The sequence below is a fragment of the Tiliqua scincoides genome, chromosome 2 (assembly GCF_035046505.1).
Source record: "Tiliqua scincoides isolate rTilSci1 chromosome 2, rTilSci1.hap2, whole genome shotgun sequence".
Taxonomy (NCBI): domain Eukaryota; kingdom Metazoa; phylum Chordata; class Lepidosauria; order Squamata; family Scincidae; genus Tiliqua; species Tiliqua scincoides.
The window spans coordinates 49464240-49484942 of NC_089822.1; the positions used below are offsets into that span (position 1 = coordinate 49464240).

Sequence of the window (20703 nt, forward strand, 5' to 3'; positions counted from 1 at the left end):
AGGGAGGTGGAGGAATCTGGAAGAGAGGCGTTCCTGGGCGGGGGAAAGGTGTGTGGGTGGGTGGGTAGCAGGAGGCGGGGCTGGGATCCCACCCCACCCCCGTTCCCGGGGAGAACGGAGTGGCTTCAAGCTGCTCCGCTCACCTCGGACTTGTGCTACTTCAGGAAGTGGCGCAAATCCGAAACAATCCATAGGAGAAAGGCTTGCCTCCTGGCTTGTCTATTCCAGTGCAGGTTAGGACTGTGCCCTAAGGGATATAATGGAGGCCTGTCTTAAGGGGCTGTCCCAGAAAGAAACAAGCTTCAGTAAACTACTTTAGCAAGGCTCTAGTGCGTGAACACTGGAATCCTGAACCAGACATTGTGCTGGGGCATCATGGACAGGAAAAAGAATCATGTTGGTTCGACAAAAAGTGTTATCAATATGTGAAAATGCACTTGCCTGAGTGAGTAAAAGAGCAAGTGCCTGCAAAAGACTATGTACATCCCAATTTAAACCTGATAATGCAACTTCCCATCAAATCAAACACAAAAATGAGTTTTTTTTGCTCACAGCCCTGTAGACATGCAAGATGCTGTCGATGCAATGGCAACAATGTGCTGCACCACCAGCTCAGGCTTACAAAAGACAAATATACTTTTAACTGGCAAGGGAAAGCTTGCCTGCAGCTATGATGCGAATATGCTCCTTTCTAACAGTATATTCTAACAATATTTTTTCTCTTCCATCTTTTGGACTTTCATTTCATCCTTGTAAGAATGAAAAAAATCTCACTTTGCCTCCTTTGGGTGAGTGCCCATGACCACCGGTCTAGTACATAGTATTGGTACTGCAAGCCAGACTTTGATATTTTTCCTTTCTGAATACCTGTTCTCATCCAAACTTCTGGAATCTACATCATGACTGCTGATCAATTTCATAAAATTCCTTAGAAAAGGAATAGGCAGAAGGGAGATTGAAATCTATTGGTGGTACATCTCTGGGTGCAATACATCAACGTCAGTCTGTGACTCTCAGTTGTTTAACATTTTTTTCTGAACTAGGCTGCTGAAAAGAGAGTCTGGGGAGAAAACCTTTGTGTGGGAGGACTATGAGTTCAATTCTGGTAAGGAAAACAAATCCCTGAGTTGAGCATGTACCCAGAGGCATTCTGTTCCTTCATTCTGCGTTTGTATCTTCCCATAGACACTATTTTCACCTGACTCCAGTTGGTAGAACTCAGTGTCCTAGCAGAAAACAAAGCAGATCTTGCAGTCTGAAATCATCTACCCCTGCTCTAGAGTACATATACTAAAGGCAAACCATGTTTGTCTACAGACTTCTCCCACCAAAAGAAAACAAAGTGGCTACTATACCTTAATACAGCTTTCTTTAGCACCATTTAATGACTGCTTTTCATTCTGGCTGTATTTGACAACTATTGTAGCCAGTGGGAGCAGTGAATTCTGGGTAGCACTTACTCAATCACTACTAGTTTCCTGCCTGATTGATCAGCAACATCTTTCATAGTGGTTTCGGGCAGCATTTCACTTTTGAGGAATTTATCCCCTCGTACTATTGGAAGTAAGGCTGTAGTTTTCCAAGGTTTTGACAATGGGACTCACAAACAAAATCCCATTCCTTGGGAAGCTATCCATTTTGGATACACTATTCCACTGGCCCTCTGGCAAGCTCTTTGTCCCCCTAAGACTCACTTGGAATTCCTAAAATTACTCAAAAACATGGTTAAATTGGTGGTGATGGGGGAAGTGTGAGCCAACAAACCTTCATCATGTAGTAGAATGGGAACCAGGAGAGAAAGAGATCCGAGAAAAATTCTACAAGGCTGAAGATGCCATACACCACCCAGTAGGTCAGCCACTGTGTGTCATCATCTTTGTTAGGGCTTTCAATGGCCTTGATGCTGAAAGAAGAGAAAAAAATTAAAAAGCGTGCATTTTATACCTTGGTATAAGGTATAAAAGTTATAACTTGGCATAACTCAGTTCCATTACTGAACATATATGTGAGCACTGCTGTATTCCACAGATTTGTACACCATGCAAATCTAAACTGGAGTGGCTTGTCTGAGATCAGCATCACTTCAATTGTGATATCACCACATATGTCAAAGGAAATGCATACAGTATGTGCATTTGCTCCCATGCAAAACAGTTAACTAACAGTCCAATCTTATGGTTTTCCCTGACATAGCATGCAGCACCAAAATGAGCTGTGCTGCATGAGATGGTGGGGGAGGGGCTGATCAGGAGGTATGGGAGAGGGAAGGGAAAATATTTTACCTTACCTCCCCATAAGCCTCCCAATTGTCAGTGTGCTTCCTCAGACCTGTGTCTGCTCTTTAACTGATGAGGAGACAAAGTGGGCATACTGACCACTGGAATCCTGGAATTGCCCACATTCCCCCTTGAAAAACATCCTCAGTCTTGTTGCAGTCCCCAGAATAGTATGGTGAAAGATGAAATGAGGGGTGCTGAGACAACTGCCATTCAGCCAAAATGAAGGGTGTGGTTGCCACACATCGGTGTTTGTATTGCACAATGTCATCAAAAGGACCCCTCCCTGGTTCTACGTGGGATAGGTCATCCTGGGTGACCAGCAGTCAACTAGTGGGGGGGGGGAATCTTTGGAAGCAGCCACATTAGGGGTGGGGAAGAGACCCTGCTTTCTTGGTTAAAGAAAAGACCTGAACAATGAGAAAGAAAAAACTTCCCAGTGAAAATGGGAGCCGCAGATCACATAATATGCCTGAACCAGAAAGTTTTCTGCTCTCAGAAGGGTAAGCCCTCAGGGGAAAACTCCTGCCCATTTCAGCAGGCAAGTGCTGCTGAGATAAGTGCAGACACAAGAAGCCCGTTCGCAAATGACAGAAAGCATGAGAGGAAGAACTAGCAGAGTTTTTGCCACAAAGAAACCCTGGACTGGGGTGAACATGGGGGTGCAAGATGTGCCAACACTCATAAATGCATTTTGCCATGGAACAACTGCACATCTAGGGCAGACCTCAGCCAGAGGCATAGCCAAAGACAGAACTGCCACTTCAGGATGGCCAATTATTGTAATGATTGCTTTTACCAAAGTATTCTGTTGGAACACACAGTTCTGCTCAAGACCAGGAAGAGCACATAATTATGCTGTTTGCTGTGTGAACATATCCATTAGGTACAGAAACCGAGAACAACAGTGAAAGCAAACAGCAAATGCTCACCACAAGAAATAGGATTCAAACCTGTGTCGAATTACAGCGAGACCCAAAATGTTTAAGGGTGCATTACACATACTTAATTTGGAATAGAGTATCATTTAAATCAGGGCTGTCCAAACCTTTTGGCAGGAGGGCCACATCATCTCTCTGACACTGAAGCGGGGGCTGGGAATAAAATTTGAATAAGTTTACATAAAAGAATATATTAGAGATATTATGTATTGGCAACCTTCAGTCTCGAAAGACTATGGTATCGCGCTCTGAAAGGTGGTTCTGGCACAGCGTCTAGTGTGGCTGAAAAGGCCAATCCGGGAGTGACAATCCCTTCCACACCGGGAGCAAGTGCAGTCTGTCCCTGGTCTGTCTCCCTGGCTATGGGCCTTCCTTCTTTGTCTCTTAGCCTCAGACTGTTGGCCAAGTGTCTCTTCAAACTGGGAAAGGCCATGCTGCACAGCCTGCCTCCAAGCGGGCCGCTCAGAGGCCAGGGTTTCCCACTTGTTGAGGTCCATCCCTAAGGCCTTCAGATCCCTCTTGCAGATGTCCTTGTATCGCAGCTGTGGTCTACCTGTAGGGCGCTTTCCTTGCACGAGTTCTCCATAGAGGAGATCCTTTGGGATCCGGCCATCATCCATTCTCACGACATGACCGAGCCAACGCAGGCGTCTCTGTTTCACAGTGAATACATGCTAGGGATTCCAGCACGTTCCAGGACTGTGTTGTTTGGACTTTGTTCTGCCAGGTGATGCCGAGGATGCGTCGGAGACAGCGCATGTGGAAAGCGCTCAGTTTCCTCTCCTGTTGTGAGCGAAGAGTCCATGACTCGCTGCAGTACAGAAGTGTACTCAGGACGCAAGCTCTGTAGACCTGGATCTTGGTATGTTCCGTCAGCTTCTTGTTGGACCAGACTCTCTTTGTGATCTGGAAAACGTGGTAGTGCTTTACCGATGCGCTTGTTTAGCTCGGTATCGAGAGAAAGAGTGTCGGAGATCGTTGAGCCAAGGTACACAAAGTCATGGACAACCTCCAGTTCATGCTCAGAGATTGTAATGCAGGGAGGTGAGTCCACATCCTGAACCATGACCTGTGTTTTCTTCAGGCTGATTGTCAGTCCAAAATCTTGGCAGGCCTTGCTAAAACGATCCATGAGCTGCTGGAGATCTTTGGCAGAGTGGGTAGTGACAGCTGCATCGTCGGCAAAGAGGAAGTCACGCAGACATTTCAGCTGGACTTTGGATTTTGCTCTCAGTCTGGAGAGGTTGAAGAGCTTTCTGTCTGATCTGGTCCGGAGATAGATGCCTTCTGTTGCAGTTCCAAAGGCCTGCTTCAGCAGGACAGCGAAGAAAATCCCAAACAAGGTTGGTGCAAGAACACAGCCCTGCTTCACTCCGCTTCGGATGTCAAAAGGGTCTGATGTGGAGCCATCGAAGACAACAGTGCCCTTCATGTCCTTGTGGAAAGATCTGATGATGCTGAGGAGCCTGGGTGGACATCCAATCTTGGGGAGAATCTTGAAGAGGCCGTCTCTGCTGACCAGGTCGAAAGCCTTTGTGAGATCTATGAAGGCAATAAAGAGTGGCTGTCGTTGTTCCCTGCATTTCTCCTGCAGTTGTCTAAGGGAGAATACCATATCAGTGGTGGACCTGTTGGCTCGGAATCCACACTGCGATTCTGGATAGACGCTCTCTGCAAGTACCTGGAGCCTCTTTAGTACAACTCGGGCAAACAGCTTTCCTATAATGCTAAGGAGAGAGATGCCGCGGTAGTTGTTGCAGTCAGAGATTAGAGATAGAACTTATATGAATGAATGAAGGTCTTGCAATAGCTCAAGGCCTATAAAAGATCTTACACAAAACAAGGCAGGTGTTTCCTTTGCTGCTGCGGCTGCTACTGCATCACAGATGTCAAACAGCAAGCAACCCTTCTCGCACAGCTCACATGAGAGGTTGAACAGTCACCCTCATGCTGAGAGCTGTTGCATTGGGCCAGCATGCACTCCAGCACATCTCTGGAGGGCTAGAGGCTCATTGGAGACTGGGGGCTCCCCGCGGGCCGGATTGGGAGTCCCTGAGGGCTGCAAGTGGCCCCTGGGCTGGGGTTTGGGCACCCCTGATTTAAATCAATGTGGCACTTCGAGAAAGTGGGTTAAAAGGCTAAACATACATTGGTACCTACTGCTTTCCTTGGACTTACAGCTCAATCCTATTGAGGCCTGCACTGGCAGAAGGAGCATTCTGCAGATGTGTACTGTCACAAAAGTGCCATAAAGTGCTCTGTTGCATAAAGTGCAACAGAACAAGGCTCAGGTGTGCCAGCAGGAAGGCTGGAGCCTTTCCACTCATGCCAGTGGTCATCAGGAGGCCTGCCAGAGCAGGTAAATTCAGTGCAGGGGTGGGGGGAGGGCAGGGGAAGTGTGGGAAAAGGTTTGAAAAGGGTGGAGGGAGGACAGAATGGAACAGTGACCAAGGTAGGGTGGGAGGATCAGGCCCGGGAGGGGGTCAGGATCCAGTGTTGGTGTGCATCATTTAAACCCCCTTCCTGGACTTAATCTGCCTGCACGGATCAACGCAGACCTACACCACCAATATCGCTGGTGCAGGCACTGTGGCTGCTGGGGCTTACCGTGGGGCAAGGGGACAAACATTCTCCTACCCCAAGGGGACAAACATTCTCCTACCGCAAGGGGACCTCCAGCAGGCAGAAATTGCCTGTGAGTTACAGCGGAAGCTGCACCAGTACAGTGGCATTGTTGCATGGGAATTTAGTTAGGATTGGGCTGTAATTCTGTAAAACAAAATGTTGTGTAGGATTTTATTACTATGTTCAGTAGCTTTCAGCCATCCTATCAAGTCATTATATCTAATTCAAGCAACATTGAGCTTGTTGTCAGTTTTCTGTCTCTATGTGCTGGGCTGGTTTAGTTTTTTTTTTTTTTTTAAATAGTGCCAAGATGTGTATTTTCTGATTCATACTGTAGTATTTGTGAAAAGATATACGTACTTCAACACAGTACTTAGGAGGGCAGGGTACAGGCAAGACTTCTTGATCGTGAAAAGACCCTGCATCTGATTATGATTTATTTGACCTATAGAAGCATGACTAGCAAAAATAGGCCATGAACAAGAAGAACAAGTTTTGGTGCAGAAGAAAGCTAATCCCATGCTGACACTTAATTTCCACTCAGCTGCCAAAACACAATTGTAAGAAAACAGGCATGTATCCTATCATGGTCTTTAGGAGTGGGAGAAGATCAAGCCAATTTACGCAATATGAAATTCTTTAACTCAGGAGCAACATCTACCACTTTATTAAGTTCACTGGACTCTGCTAAAGCTGGTACGAATCCCAGTCTGACTGATAAGTGTGTAAAGTACTGACAGAATGGGTCAATGGTGATGTTTCTTCACTGATTCAGAGGAAAAGAGGGTGGGGAGAGACCTTAGCATTAGTTACATAATCTGCTCACCTGGGGTGAGTTGGAATTGCCACTGAGTGAACCATCAAATGACAATACAATTGCCAGGAACACAAAGCCTCAAATTGAGCAGCACTGAGAAGCCATCATGCCTGTAACATTAACTTTCATTTGAAGGACAATTCAAGCACATCGAAGTTAAGTGGCCTGTAACAAATGGACAGTTTTTAAATTTGAGGCTGACTCAGAGGCTAATTGTTCTCTACTGTGTAACTAAAACTTGATGGAAGAAGCACATAAAACACTGAAACTTTTGGATAGGAATCTATAATACAGAACAGTGGTTCTCACACATTTAGCACTGTGACCCACTTTTTAGAATGAGAATTTGTCAGGACCCACCAGAAGTGATGTCATGACTAGACTAGACCTCATCAAGCAGGAAAACGTTTAACAATCCTGGCTACAATCCTACCCACACTTACCCAGTTCCATTTACTATCATTGTTTAAAGAATACACATAGTAGCTTGTTAAAAGTATAAGTCTGTCACATTTCCCCAAATGCAGTCACATCCCATGGTAGCAATACATCAGATATATTTAAAATATTGAAATGAATGGGGACCCACTTAGTGGGTCCTGACCCACAATTTGAGAAACACTGATATAGAACTTATGGGTCTGTTATGCAGCTCTGCAAATTCCATGCATCAGACACATTACCTCCAATTCTAAGTGATTTTGGGCGCAATCCTATCCTACACTGGAACAGGCAAGCCAAGATGCTTGCGCTGTATCCAGGGCAGGATAGGGGCCCAAAGTGGCTCAGCAGAGGTAAGGGGAAACGTAAGGTAAGGGGAAAAGACTATACCAACATTAATTAAGCTCCCATAGAACATGAGCTACAAATTATTATTTCTTCACTGACATTTCCTGAATATTATCGGCAATAATGCAACACTAAGGGCCTTAATCCTATCCAACTTTTCCAGCACTGATGCAGCCATGCCAATGGGGTGTGTGCTGCATTCTGCAGTGGGGGAGGGCAGTCACAGAGGCCTCCTCAAGGTAAGAGAACATTTGTTCCCTAACCTCAGGGCTGTATTGCAGCTGTAGTGGAAATTTGGATAGGACTGGGCCCTAAGCTTGGAAGTACTTTGGAAGACAGCTCCTCTGGAAAACAAGTCTTGCAAAATCTAAGCAGACTGTTCAGATCTAAGGTTTTTGAATCAGATTTGAATTCCCCTTTGGAACTAAACTAAGCAGAACATGACTAAATGAGGCCTGAAGGAATATTAAAAAATACATGCTCACCTTAATGTACAGGAAATGATTTTGCCTTCCTCATTCCTATTGTGTCACACTCCCTTTTCTGCTTCACTGCCCCTACCTGTGAAAGACAACCTGCCTCATTTTGCACATATGCAGATCCATGTGGCAATGGACCTATAAAAAAGCCAGTCACTAGTGGCTTAGTTCACTACATGCTGTTTGGGTTTAAAGTAGGCCATCATCAGTAATGGGTCAGCCCTGTGTTTGCTTTGTAATGCTAGTGTCCAAACTGACAGGCACCTTCCCTGCCTGATTCCTCCCCCCCCCCCCCATTCAGCTGCTTTTAAACTGTTACACACACACATAGGTTCCAAGACTAGCCCAACTGGGAGAACACTGGGAGGGCATCTGCAAGAGAGAAATAAGTGGGTGTTGAATGGCCACCCATTCAATCACTAACCTCCCAGTCACCAATTCTGCCCTACAAATGCCCAGCACTCTCCCATTCTCAGTACTTCAACAAAGGCTGGTTTGGGACTCCACATTTGCCAAAGTATACATCTTTCAGACACAGGACCTAGATCAGGGCATTACTTGCAATTACAATTATTATTATTTATTCTTCTTTAAGGAGAAGTCATCTTTCCCCAAGCCAATACTACAGCAGGCTTTCTTTCAGCAGAGCCGACTTAAGAGAACGATATGCAAAGCATAATTTGTTTTAACAAATTAAATGAATGCAAATCAGTGGATGTCAGATTGTGTTTTGTAGGTCTTGAAGGGGGAAAAAGGCTAGCCAATTCTGAAATGCAAAGTGAAATTTAAGTGAGAGACTCGTGCAAACTTAGGCCATAACCTTCTTTCTACTGCTCTGTGCAAGGGCAACAGCAGAGCAGGAGAAAAACGTCAGTTGTTGTTGCTGAAATGGAAGAGGCAGCATTATCAGGAAGAGACAAAAAGGCAGGAAGATCAGAAGAGGTATTTGTGGTGAATAAACACTGAAGATGTTAGGGGAAGTGAACTTAAAGAAACCCTCCTGGAGAAGCCACTTCTGAGTGATCAGCCAGGAGCTCAATGGTTGTCTTTGGGTGGTGCTCAGTAGAAGCATGCATGTCCTAAGGCCTTTGGTGGGAGAACTTCAGGGGAGTTCTGACCCTGCTGAAGTGTGGAACCAGACTGCTTTCTAGGGAAGCTCCCCAGCATATGAGTGTGACTGGGGAGGAGATTGGAAAGGAGAGGTGGCTATCTAAATTGTTTAGGGCAGTGGTTCCTAAACTGTGAACCATGACTACCTGGGGAGCCACAGAAACCAGCCAGGGGAACTGCAGAATCCTCATGACAAACCCGCTACCATAGGATTGTAGACCTAATGGGAAGCCATGGCCAATGGCTCAGTATGTCCAGGGAGCTGCCAGTTGAAAAAGTTTGGGAAATGGTCACAGGGTAATCACTCTGGTATTAGAGTAACCCTATAAGTAATGGGACATCTAAGCAAATGAAATGACTTAAAAAAAATGTTTGTTTTGTTGGTTCAATTTAATGTCATGATATGCTATCACTTCCATGCCTCCAAGTTACCAGGAGAAAGGATTGCAATATTTTGTGGCAATGTGAATAAAGAAGAAATTTCCTCATGCAGGATTAAAGCAGGGTGCGTGTTTTTGAATCCCATTGTGGTGCTATTGAAACAACATAACAGAAAGCCTGTAGCACGGATATGTTCCAGAACTGAGCAAGTGAAATTCATTCATTTTGTCTCCTCCTAGCTTTGACAAGCTCAGAGGCCTGTCTTCCCGAGAGTCCTGACCCATATTCTTCCTGTATTTAAAGCTAACAACTGACAAACGTTCTACTTGTTCAAATAATTCTGAGGCTTCAAGAGCCATACGAGACTTCCGATACTTTCAGCTGTGACTAATCATTTCAGCCAAGTCCAACAATTAAAAAACAATAGCGATGTATTCTAAAAATAATTTCTCATAACGTCTGGAAATACCCAAGGCAAACTAGATCGGTTTTACTTAAACAAAGAGCCCAAATCCCACCAACTGTGCTAATATAGCTGCCTGCTGCACCCTATGGTGGGGGGAGGAGGTGATCTGAAAGCAAACAAGAGGTAAGTAAAAACATTTTCTACTTACTTCCGCATAAGCTCTGGGGCTGCCTATCTGTCTCCTTCAACACACACCACCTATTTTGGTGATGTACGTCTGAGGAGGGAAAAGGGGCAGGGAGGTTTTAAAAAGAGGGAATAAGATCCACCGTACACCATTGTCACCAGATCTGCCACCCCCTTCACACAGAATGCCCTGATCTTGCCCCCTTTCTGCTCATGGCCCACCCATCACTGACCATCACTGGGAGATGCAGGGAGGCCCTTGCAGTGCAGCTGGCACTGCTTACCATTTCTGGCTGCAGTCCAGCAGCACATTATAGAGCATCACGTTTTGTGATGCCACAAGTCAGGAACGTGAGTTCCATCAGCACAGCCCAATGATAGGATTGGGCAGAAAGTGTTTTAAAGAGGCACCAAATGAAACAAGATGGACTTGTTTCTCCTTCCTTCCCTTGGAAAGATATACTTTTAAAAATGATTTGGTTCCCAATATAATTATTTACTTACTATAAAGTATTATGGTTGAGAAGACCGAGAAAAACCCAATTATCAATGGAACATTCTGTAAGACAAGGATTCTTTTATACATCAGTGTGCATAGGATTGCAGCATTAGGCTGCAATCCTAAATACAGTTACTTGAAACTAGGACTGCAGCACGCTTTCCTGGGAGCAAGCACCACTAAACTGAACTTACTTCTGAGAAGACGTTCACAGGATTATGTTATTAGTTTCTTACATACCACGGAAATCTACACTTTCATTACATACACCGCCCTTTGATTCTTTCTTCTGTTCCTACTGACATATTTCTCCTGCTATTCCCAAGGTGAGAGCTGAAAACCCAAAGTTTCAAACTGTTATTATCAGATCATGATGCATCATCATGGGGAATTCACTTCCAATCACCTCAAGTCATCTTCAGCCTAGAAAAGAGATGCCTGAGGCATACAAAATTATGCACGGGATGGGTAGAATGGATAAAGAGATGCTCTTTTTTCTCTCACACAACACCAGAACCAGCAGACATCCACTAAAATTGAGTTAGGACAGACAAAAGAAAATATTTCTTTACTCAGCGTGTAGTTAGTCTGTGGAACTCCTTGCCACAGGATGTTGTGATGGCATATGATAGCCTAGATGCCTTTAGAAGGGGATTGAACAATTACTGGAGGAAAAATTCATCATGGGTTACAAGCCATGATGTGTATGTGCAACCTCCTGATTTTAGAAATGGGCTATGTCAGAATGCCAGATGCAAGGGAGGGCACCAGGATGCAGGTCTCTTGTTGTCTTGTGTGCTCTCTGGGGCATTTGGTGGGCCACTGTGAGATACAGGACGCTGGACTAGATGGGCCTATGGCCTGATCCACGGGGCTCTTCTTATGTTCTTAAGGCAGGGCTTTTCAAACTGGGGCGTTGCGACGCCCCAGCCTGCAGGCCCTGGTCCCTGCCCCCTTAAGGGGCGGGGGCAGCCTAGAGGCAGGGAGGAGGCAGCGGCGCGATCCCCAGGATTGTGCTGCTCAGGCGGGCTGCAGGGGCTTGGGTACATGTGACTTGCAGCAGGGCTCCCCACAGCAGTGAAATAGATGCCTACTTTCCCCCACCCCTGCTGCCTCACCCCTCCTGCCCACACAAGAACTTAGTGGCTCTCAAACTCTCCCAGAGAGTTTGAGAACCACTGTCTTAAGGAACTGCAGCCAGAACCAAGCTAGACAAGACATTGGAATGGTTGTAGATATGTGATTGGAAATGTTTGTAAAAATCATCTGTATGAGAGTTCATACTGAGTTCTACAATGCTGCTGGGGAGTGGGATATTTACCTCTTCTCTGAGGAAGATCATTTCCCCAAAGCTGCTATTTGCCCAGTTTGGAAGGACAAGTTTCACTGGGAAAATGGTGTAAGGGAAAAGTGTTACATTTCACCAAGCTAAATCAGCCCAGACAGAAGCACTTATCATGCCTCTCCAGCTATTTCATCTAGTTTAGCTCCAAGTTAAACTCTGAACTGGATATATTATTTGTCAAAACAAAGCTTTCAGACTGATTTGGGCAGCCCCATAATAGGTACAAGGCAAACAACCATATTTGAATATTCCCATTTATGTTGACTGAATAGCTGGGCTAGCAGTGTAACCCCATATAATTTTGTAATAGATGCTGGTTCCACTGAAGAGACTAGCTCAGTGCTGGAACACACATTTTATATACTGTATAAAAAGTTCCAAATTCAATTCCCTGGCATCTCCCGGTAGAGCTGGGAAAGGTCACCATACTTTTAATATACAGAGGCCCTCAGTATTCATGGGGGATCTGTTCTAGGACCCCCAAAAGATACCAAATTCCATGGTTAATGTAATTATTTATTCTATGCAAAAAAAAAAAAAAGGTTTAATAAGTAAGTTAATCTGCAATGAGGGTCCCAGAGAACCTCTTGTATATGACCGAAAGTGACTTCTGGTCACTAGGAAGTGTTCTGAGTGCTAGAGAGGCATGCACAGCCTCCCCACGCCTTAGAACACATCTGAGTGCAACCAGAAGTTGCTGGCACTAACCAGAAGTGACTTCTGGTCACATCCAGGAGATCCTCTGAGGCCCTCCAGCAGCAGGCTTGGCATCCATGAATACTGAAATCTATGGATACCAACCCTGCAGATAAGGAGGGCTCACTTCACTGCTTTTCAACAAAAAGTGGTTCGCAAAGCAACTAACTTAGTAAAATAAATGGTTCATGTAAACGTACTATGGTCTCCACCAGGACAATGGATACAGAATATGAGTCATGAGTTACTGCCGATATAAATTGTAACTGAGCCTAGCATCTACTGAGCGTTTAGAGGAAAACATGTGACTCTGACAACCAGAAATTATAGACAGCAGTTCAAACTTTAAAAGTTCGTAACATATCCAAAGAGCATGTGGGGGTGGGGGGGTCGAAGAAACTTACTACTTTTACTTGTGCTTAAAACTGTTTTAAGAGCATCAAGTCTACACTACAACTCTGATTCCATGTGGGAAAAAATTTAGTAAATATGAAAGACAACTTTTGAATGTAAAATTCAGCAGCTTTTATACTGAATTTCAAAGGAACACATCACAGAGACCCTAAAGCAGGGGTCTCCAAACATTTTGGCCAGAGGGCCACATGAAATATCTGGCGAAGTGCTGAGGGCTGGGGAAAAAATGTAAATATTGTTGTTGTTGGCAACCTTCAGTCTTGAAAGACTATGGTATTGTGCTCTGAATGGTGGTTCTGGCACAGCGTCTAGTGTGGCTGAAAAGACAGATTTGGAGTGACAATCCCTTCCACACTGGGAGCAAGTGCAGTCTGTCCCTGGCCTGTCTCCCTGGCTATGGGCCTTCCTTCTTTGCCTCTTTGCCTCAGTCTGTTGGCAAAGTGTCTCTTCAAACTGGGAAAGGCCATGCTGCACAGCCTGCCTCCAAGCAGAACGCTCAGAGGCCAAGGTTTCCCATCTGCTGAGGTTCATTCCTAAGGCTTTCAGATCCCTCTTGCAGATATTCTTGTAGCGCAGCTGTGGTCTACCCGTAGGGCGCTTTCCCTGCACGAGTTCTCCATAGAGGAGATCCTTTGGGATCTGACCATCGCCCATTCTCAGGACAAGACCAAACCAACTGAGGTGTCTGTTTCAGCACTGTATACACGCTGGAGATTCCAGCTCGTTCCAGGATTGTGTTGTTCAGAACTTTGTCCTGCCAGGTGATACCGAGAATGCGTCGGAGGCAGCGCATGTGGAAAGCGTTCAGCTTCTTCTCCTGTTGTGAGCGAAGAGTCCATGACTTGCTGCAGTACAGAAGTGTACTCAAGACGCAAGCTCTGTAGACCTGGATCTTGGTATGTTCCGTCAGCTTCTTGTTGGACCAGACTCTCTTTGAGTCTGGAAAATGTGGTAGCTGCTCTACCGATGCGTTTGTTTAGCTCGGTATCCAGAGAAAGAGTGTCAGAGATCATTGTGCCAAGGTACACAAATTTAAATAAATAAAAATGAATAAATATTATATCTATCTATCTATCTATCTATCTATCTATCTATCTATCTATCTAGATAGATAGATAGATAGATAGATAGATAGATAGATAGATAGATAGAAAATATAAAATTTATATATAAAATAAATAAATATAAATAAATATAAAATTTAAATGAATAAATAAGAGATGGAACTCCGATGAATGGATAAATGAATGAGTGGGCTCATTCACTCAGCCTCTCCGGCCCTCAGAACACCCTCCAGATGCAATCAGAGCACAGCTCTGGTCATGTTCATTTGAGTGGGCCAGAGGCTTTCAGGGGACAAGAGGCTGGCCGTGGCCTGGATAGAGGCTCCCTGCGGGCCGCATCTGGCCCCCAGGCCGGGGTTTAGAGACCCCTATTACAAAAGGAATAATGTGAAGAGAAGTAGAGCTTAATTTTATAGATAGGTCTCTCATGTGAGGCAGCTGCCTTGTTAAAACTAAACAAGAAAAGGTCCAGCTATGTCTGGATGGATGACCACCTGGAAATCTCATGGCTACTACCTTGTTTTCCAGCATCTGAGGAGGCCAAACATAAATATAATCGATTAAAAACGCAAGTCGACTCCATCTTAAGAAAATTTACATTATAATAAATGTACTCGTATTACAGTGGAATTCTATACATGTTTACTCAGAAGTCTCACTATGTTTAGTGACGCTTATTCCTAAGTAAGTGAGCACAGAATTCCAGCCTTGGTCTTTAAAATCACAGACAGAAAAGAGGAAGGTCATCAATGCAGAAATGAGACAGAAACCTGAAAAACACACTTGAAATAATGCATTTTGAGTCAGTGATTCTTGTCTGATGGCCCAGTCCTACTGAAGGTCTACATGTTCTGCCAGCATGCACTGTCACAAAAGTACCATAAAGCACTTTGCAACAGCACAAGGCCCAGGTGTGGCAGTAGGAAGGTTGGAGCCTTTCCGCCAACACCAGTGGTTATCGGGAGGCCCACTAGAGCAGTTAAGTCTAGAACAGAGGCAGGGTGGGAGCAGGTTGAATGGGGGGAGGGCTGAATGGGGCAGCAACAGGGCGGAGTGGGCAGAACAGGCCTGGAATTGACAGCTCTGGTGCACACTGTATCCAAATCCTCTTCTCATACCTGATCTGCTGCACGGATCAACATGGACTTGCACCAGCAATATCGCTAGCACAAGTTCAAGTTGACCCATTGCGGCTGCTGGGTCTTGCCCCAGGGCAAGGGGACAAATATCCCCTTACCCTGAGAAGATCTCCAATGGGATACAGCAGAAGCCGCGTCAGCATCACAGCATCACCATGTGATGACTTAGGTAGGATTGGGCTGCGAGTTAAGCAAAACTGTCTTCTGTATTATCTCAGAGCAAGTTACTTCACTCTATAATTTACAAAGTTACTTTAACTTCTCAAGTCAATGATGCTCTGCTAATAATCTGACTCTAAGAGCCCAATCCTGTAGTCGGCGGCACAGTTCTGGGTTTACCGCCGGGCTCCTGTGGGTGCTAGCCCAGCGCCGGCTGGTGCTGGGCTAGTGCCAGGTGGTGGCACAAGTTCCGCAGCTCGGCGGTCTCCCAGACTGCGGAACGGGAGGCAGGGACATGGAGGGGGAGGGTGGGGGAGGCGTTCCAAGAAAGGCGGAGGCTGGCGGAGGCGTGCTGAGGGGCGGGCGGGAGAAGGATCTGTGGAGCCGAGCTCCGCAGGATCCAGGGCGCTCATGCAGGGCTGCGCGCCATACATGAGCCCCTTTACTCTACCCATTGCAGGGTTGCTTACCTTACTCGGGGGAAGAGGATGAACGTCCTTTTCCCGAGGAGCCTCCCGCAGTAGCGCTGGAGGCGCAGGATTCGGCGGCAGTCCTTTTCGGTGCCGCAAGCCTGGGTGCTCCGGGCAGCTCAGGATTGGGCTGCCCGAGTCTGTTATAAGAATATCTGTGCAAAGGACCCAAATGACAAATAGGGCGTTTTGTCCTGAGCTTCAGCTATGTAAGGAAAAGGGTCTATGTTACAGTATCTTAATTAGGGAAGACAAGGGTTAAAAAACTGAGCAGAATGGCTACATATTAGCATGTCATTAACTACTTATCACATTTATCATGCAACCGCTACTTATTACCATGTAATATTACATATTGCAATACAACATTACAACATATTGTTTCAAAATGATTGTAAGTGGCCTTTCAAATCTTCGGGTGAAAAGGTGGGGTGAAAATCCATTAAATAAATAAGTGTAGAATCTATCTGGGCTAATGCTTCTGCTTAGAGATTCTGGACAAAAATGAGATAGCATTTCTCTCTGGTATTGAAAGACTGCTTTTCGCTTTCAAGCCCATGCTGTCTAAAGAAAAAGTTTAAATTCACTACACTGCTACATCAAGCCATCAAGTACCAAAAAAGAAAAGGTATGTTTCACAGGGTGATTGATATTTGTCAGAACAAGCAACTATGGCCACTGAGACTCTCTATATTGAATAAATTATGTGAAAGACCAACGTATTTTAGTTGGGCAGGAAACTTCCACCTGAACATTTTCTACACACAGAATGTGACAAATATGTATCATTTAATGTTCACCCTGAGTGCACTCTTAAGTTTGCAAACTTGCAAACTCTGCAAGTTTGAGAATTGCTACTGGGTGGGAAAAAGTATCTTGGACAAAAATAAAGGGGAAGCCAACTCTACTCATTTAAGTCTTTGGGTTCAGACCTCTTATCTTAGGGGTCTCCCATACAGAATAGTTCCCATAAGAAGATATCTCCCCCCCCCCCAGCTCCTTTGGGAGTGTATGGAACCACAACTGATTAGACACTACTTCTGTTAAATGCATTGTTTGGGAAAACCAGTGTCTCACCAAGGATGGCATATATGTGGCTGCCAAGATTTCTGAGATGGTGGCAGGGCATGTTCAAGCTACTGCTGTTACAGAAATCTGAACAGTAGCATATAATCAATCCACATGGGGTGCTGGTTTGGACAGAGCATGACCTCACCATAAGCATAAGAACAGAAGTCTAAAACTGCTTCACTGTACTAATCACTTATACAGGGTACTCAGATTTGATATTCTCATTATTCTTACTCCATGCAGTGCTCATTTATTTCACAACCAGAGCCTTCCAGCAAAATTTGCAAAGGCTCTCTCTATTTCAGAAAGGAGTGGCTCATCCTAATCAATACTAGCTGTTAATATCTAGCCTTTCACCATGTTCCCATAAGAACAAGAGCCAAATGCTTCATAAGCTACAGTCTGCAAAGAAGCCGAACAAAAGTGATGTCCTTGTAAATCCCACTGAAATCAAAGTGCTTTACTTGGCTGGATGATAACACCCTGTGTTTTTGGAAGGCTTACAGATTTGTTCACATGCCTTACTCGGCCATTTTCAAAGTGGAACGTAATGAACATTTAAGGGTATACAGCTAACAGGTTCATCACAAGAAGAGAGATTCCTCTGGGAATCTTCCACCCCTGGACAGAGCTCTAGAACTCTTAAAAACTTCCTAACCTTCCTCACCTGCTAACTCTTCCTCAACCTACAGTGGATTCTGACTTCAGAATACTATACAGAAGTATAATAGATTCAGGGGTTAGCATCAGCCTAGAGCAGGGGTGTCCAAAGTTTTTGGCAGGAGGGCCACATCAACTCTCTGACACTGTGTAGGGGGCCGGGAGGAAAAATAATTAATATACATTTAAAATTTGAATACATTTATATAAGTTTACATAAATGAATATATTAAAGATGAATTTATAGGAATGAGTGAAGGTCTTGAGCCATATGCCATGAGCCATATGCTCAAGGTCTATAAAAGGCCTTGCACAAAGCAAGGCTGGCCTTTCTTTTGCTGCTGCGACTGCATCACAGACATGAAACAACAAACAGTGGATGGAGCTCTCATCCCACAGCTCACACGAGAGGTCAAACAGTTGCCCTCACGCTAAGAGCAGTTGCGTCAGGCCAGTGTGGGCTCCAACAAATCTCTGGAGGGCCAGAGGCTCATTGGAGACTGGGGGCTCCCTGAGGGCTGCATTGAGGGGCCTTGAGGGCCACAAGTGGCCCCGGGGCCAGGGTTTGGGCACCCCTGGCCTAGAGCAAGGGTCTCCAAAACTCAGCCTGCGGGTCACATCTGACTCTGGATGATTTTACGCACCCCATGGTGTTACCCAGTCTCTTAGAGCTAAAAATAGCTCCAGACTCACTTCCAGGTATACACTGCATTTAGCCACTAGAGGTGCTGAATGCAATATAATGGAAAGAAATTATTTCATTACCTTGCATTACATTCAGCTCCTCTAGTGGCTGAATGAGATATATGCTGATGCCAGAATATAAATATGAATTAATGTCTACGTTAAAATTACACATAGTAGAAAGAGAGACAAAAAAATTATGATTTGCATCATAGGTTGCTTGATGCTTTTTCAAAATCCATTCCCCCACTTTCCTGTGCAAATCAGTTTTGTCCTCTGCTCCCCCAATCCTTTTTTCAAGAACTACTACTCTCTCTTCTTGTGCAAGTCAATTTTGCCCACTGCTCACAGCCTTCTTTCACCCCCACCCACTTACTGAATTCAATAATTGGTTCTTCATGCATTTATTATTTATTTTCTGGCCCTCAACACCATGTCAGATATACAGTACAGCCTTCATGCTGAAAAGTTTAGAGACCCCCAGAGGCCCCCCCCCCGGACTAGAGCATATACTTTGCCCCATTGCAGGGTTCCACGGATGACAGAGCCATATCCAGAGGGAGAGGGAAAGAGATCTGGCTCTCTAAGATCTGTCCTCAGCAAGGACTTAGCCCTCTGGAACGTGAAATTGGGGAACAGAAAAAGGGAAAATGCATCATTCATTTCCAGCACCCTGCCCATCCCTTTCAAAACTATCCGAATCACAATCGACAGCCAGCAAGAGGCCTGTCCATCAGACAACTTACGAGATGTACGCAGGGTAAACAAATCCGATGAGGTTGCACAGCAGGGATGCTCCATAGCCGAATACCAGGTAGATGGCCAGCACAGTAAGAATGGCTGTGGGAAGACAAAGCACAGAGTGGATCAGTGGGGAGCAAAAGCCCCCCCCAGGCAACAAAAGAGCACTTATATGAAGTGGGAAGAGTCTGCTTCACCATAAAGGAGGGAAGGAAGTTGGCAAATCCCCTTGTGCAGCTCCCCAGCTCAAACAAAAAAGGAATCCAGACCCCCCCCCCCGTAGGGTGACACACCCAAGGGGGTGGAAATAAGGACTAACCTCCAATACAGTAATTCACGTAGAACATGCTCTTGCTCTGCCTCCTGCTCCTCGGGAGCCTCGGGGGCTCCCCCAAAGCCATCTGGGGGGGGTGGACTCCCCCCCTGTAAGACTCTGCGCTCCTCACAGCCTCCAGAGTGGGTCTGGCACAAGCGCGGCTGAGCAGCGGGACAGAGCAAACCGAAGGAAGGCGCAGGGCTGTTGTAACCCGAGCCCGGACCGTTTACTGCCCGCGTTCGACATTCGATGCTCCCGGGCACGGAGGCTCCACGGCCTCGCCTTGCAGAAGGCAGGCAGGGCTCGCCCCTGGACGCCACGCAGGAGCGACAGGTGCTGCAGCCCAGCAGCTCGGGGAGAAAGAAGCAGGCCAGCCAGCAGCCACGCAGCACTCCGGCCTGCGCGCCCCGAGGAGGCGCCTTTACGCACTGCTCAGTGGAAGGGACCCGCGGGGGGGGGGGTCTGGCTTCTCAGCCGGCAGCCCCAGATGGGGGGAGGGGAGAGCACCGAGGCCGCCTCCGGTGCTCACCGATGGCGAGGTAGGTCCTGCTCACGCCGGTCCTGGCCTCCAGCTGCGCCAGCACGCGGGTCAGGTAGTTCTTCTCGTGCAGGAACTTGTCCAGCCGCTCCTTCAGGGACGCGCCCATGGCCGGCCAGATCCCGCTCGCAGGGCTCGCCGCTGCCGCCTTTCAGCACCCCCCGGGCTCAACGCAGGCGCGTCCGCTTCCTCCAGAAATGCCCGGCCTGCCCGCGGAGACGTCAGCAGCAGCAGCAGCATCAGGAGACGTGTGCGCGAGTGGCAGAGCGGCGTCAGCGCCAGCCCGGCCCCCAGCCCGCGCCGCCTCCCTCCTTCTCCGACTGCAAAGGAGTCACGCCCGGGCCCGCTCCTTGCAAAGCCACGCAGCGGGCTTGGGGCCAGGAGCAGAGAGCGGCCCCCACCCAGGATCCGGCGATCCGTCTTTGCAGTCCGTGCAGGAAGGGCTTGCAGAGCGCCTGCAGCTCGAGGATTCTGGCAGAAGCAAGGCAGGAGCAGAGGCGTAGCTACGGGGGGGGCAAAGCTCTAAGCCTTGCAGGGAGCCTCCCCTTCGGAGCCATTCCAGGCGGGGAGGGGGAGCAAAACGAATGCCTGAATGGCTCCGAAGGGCAGGGGCCCCTTGCACTCTGCGGTGCCTTGCGCCCCCTCTAGCTACGCCACTGCTCTTGCCTTGCTTTTGCAGGGCCCCTTCTGCCAAAATCCTCGACCTGCAGGCGCTCTGCAAGCCCTTCCTACATGGATTGCATTTGCAAAGAAGGCTCGCCTGGTCCTGGTTGGGGGCCCTCGCTGCTCCTGACCCATGCTGTGGTGAGGCTCCCTGCAAGCCTGAGTGCTTTGCACCCCATCTAGCTACACCACAGCTCCTGCTTTGCTCTTGCAGCGAGCACGGACCCTTCCGCC

At 46.7% G+C, this 20703-nt stretch overlaps 1 protein-coding gene across 1 annotated transcript in view; it reads right to left on the reverse strand.

Moving 5' to 3' along the window:
* REEP5 (receptor accessory protein 5) overlaps nt 1-20097 on the reverse strand; it is a 27955-nt gene extending 7858 nt beyond the window's left edge. Inside the window, exons 1-3 of the mRNA XM_066613564.1 lie at nt 19798-20097; nt 18958-19051; nt 1765-1903 (exon numbers count right to left, since the gene is read on the reverse strand). Coding sequence (XP_066469661.1) covers nt 1765-1903; nt 18958-19051; nt 19798-19915 — 351 coding nt within the window. The 5' untranslated portion in view covers nt 19916-20097. The remainder of the gene's footprint in view (nt 1-1764; nt 1904-18957; nt 19052-19797) is intronic.
* Between the last annotated feature and the right edge of the window lie 606 nt (nt 20098-20703).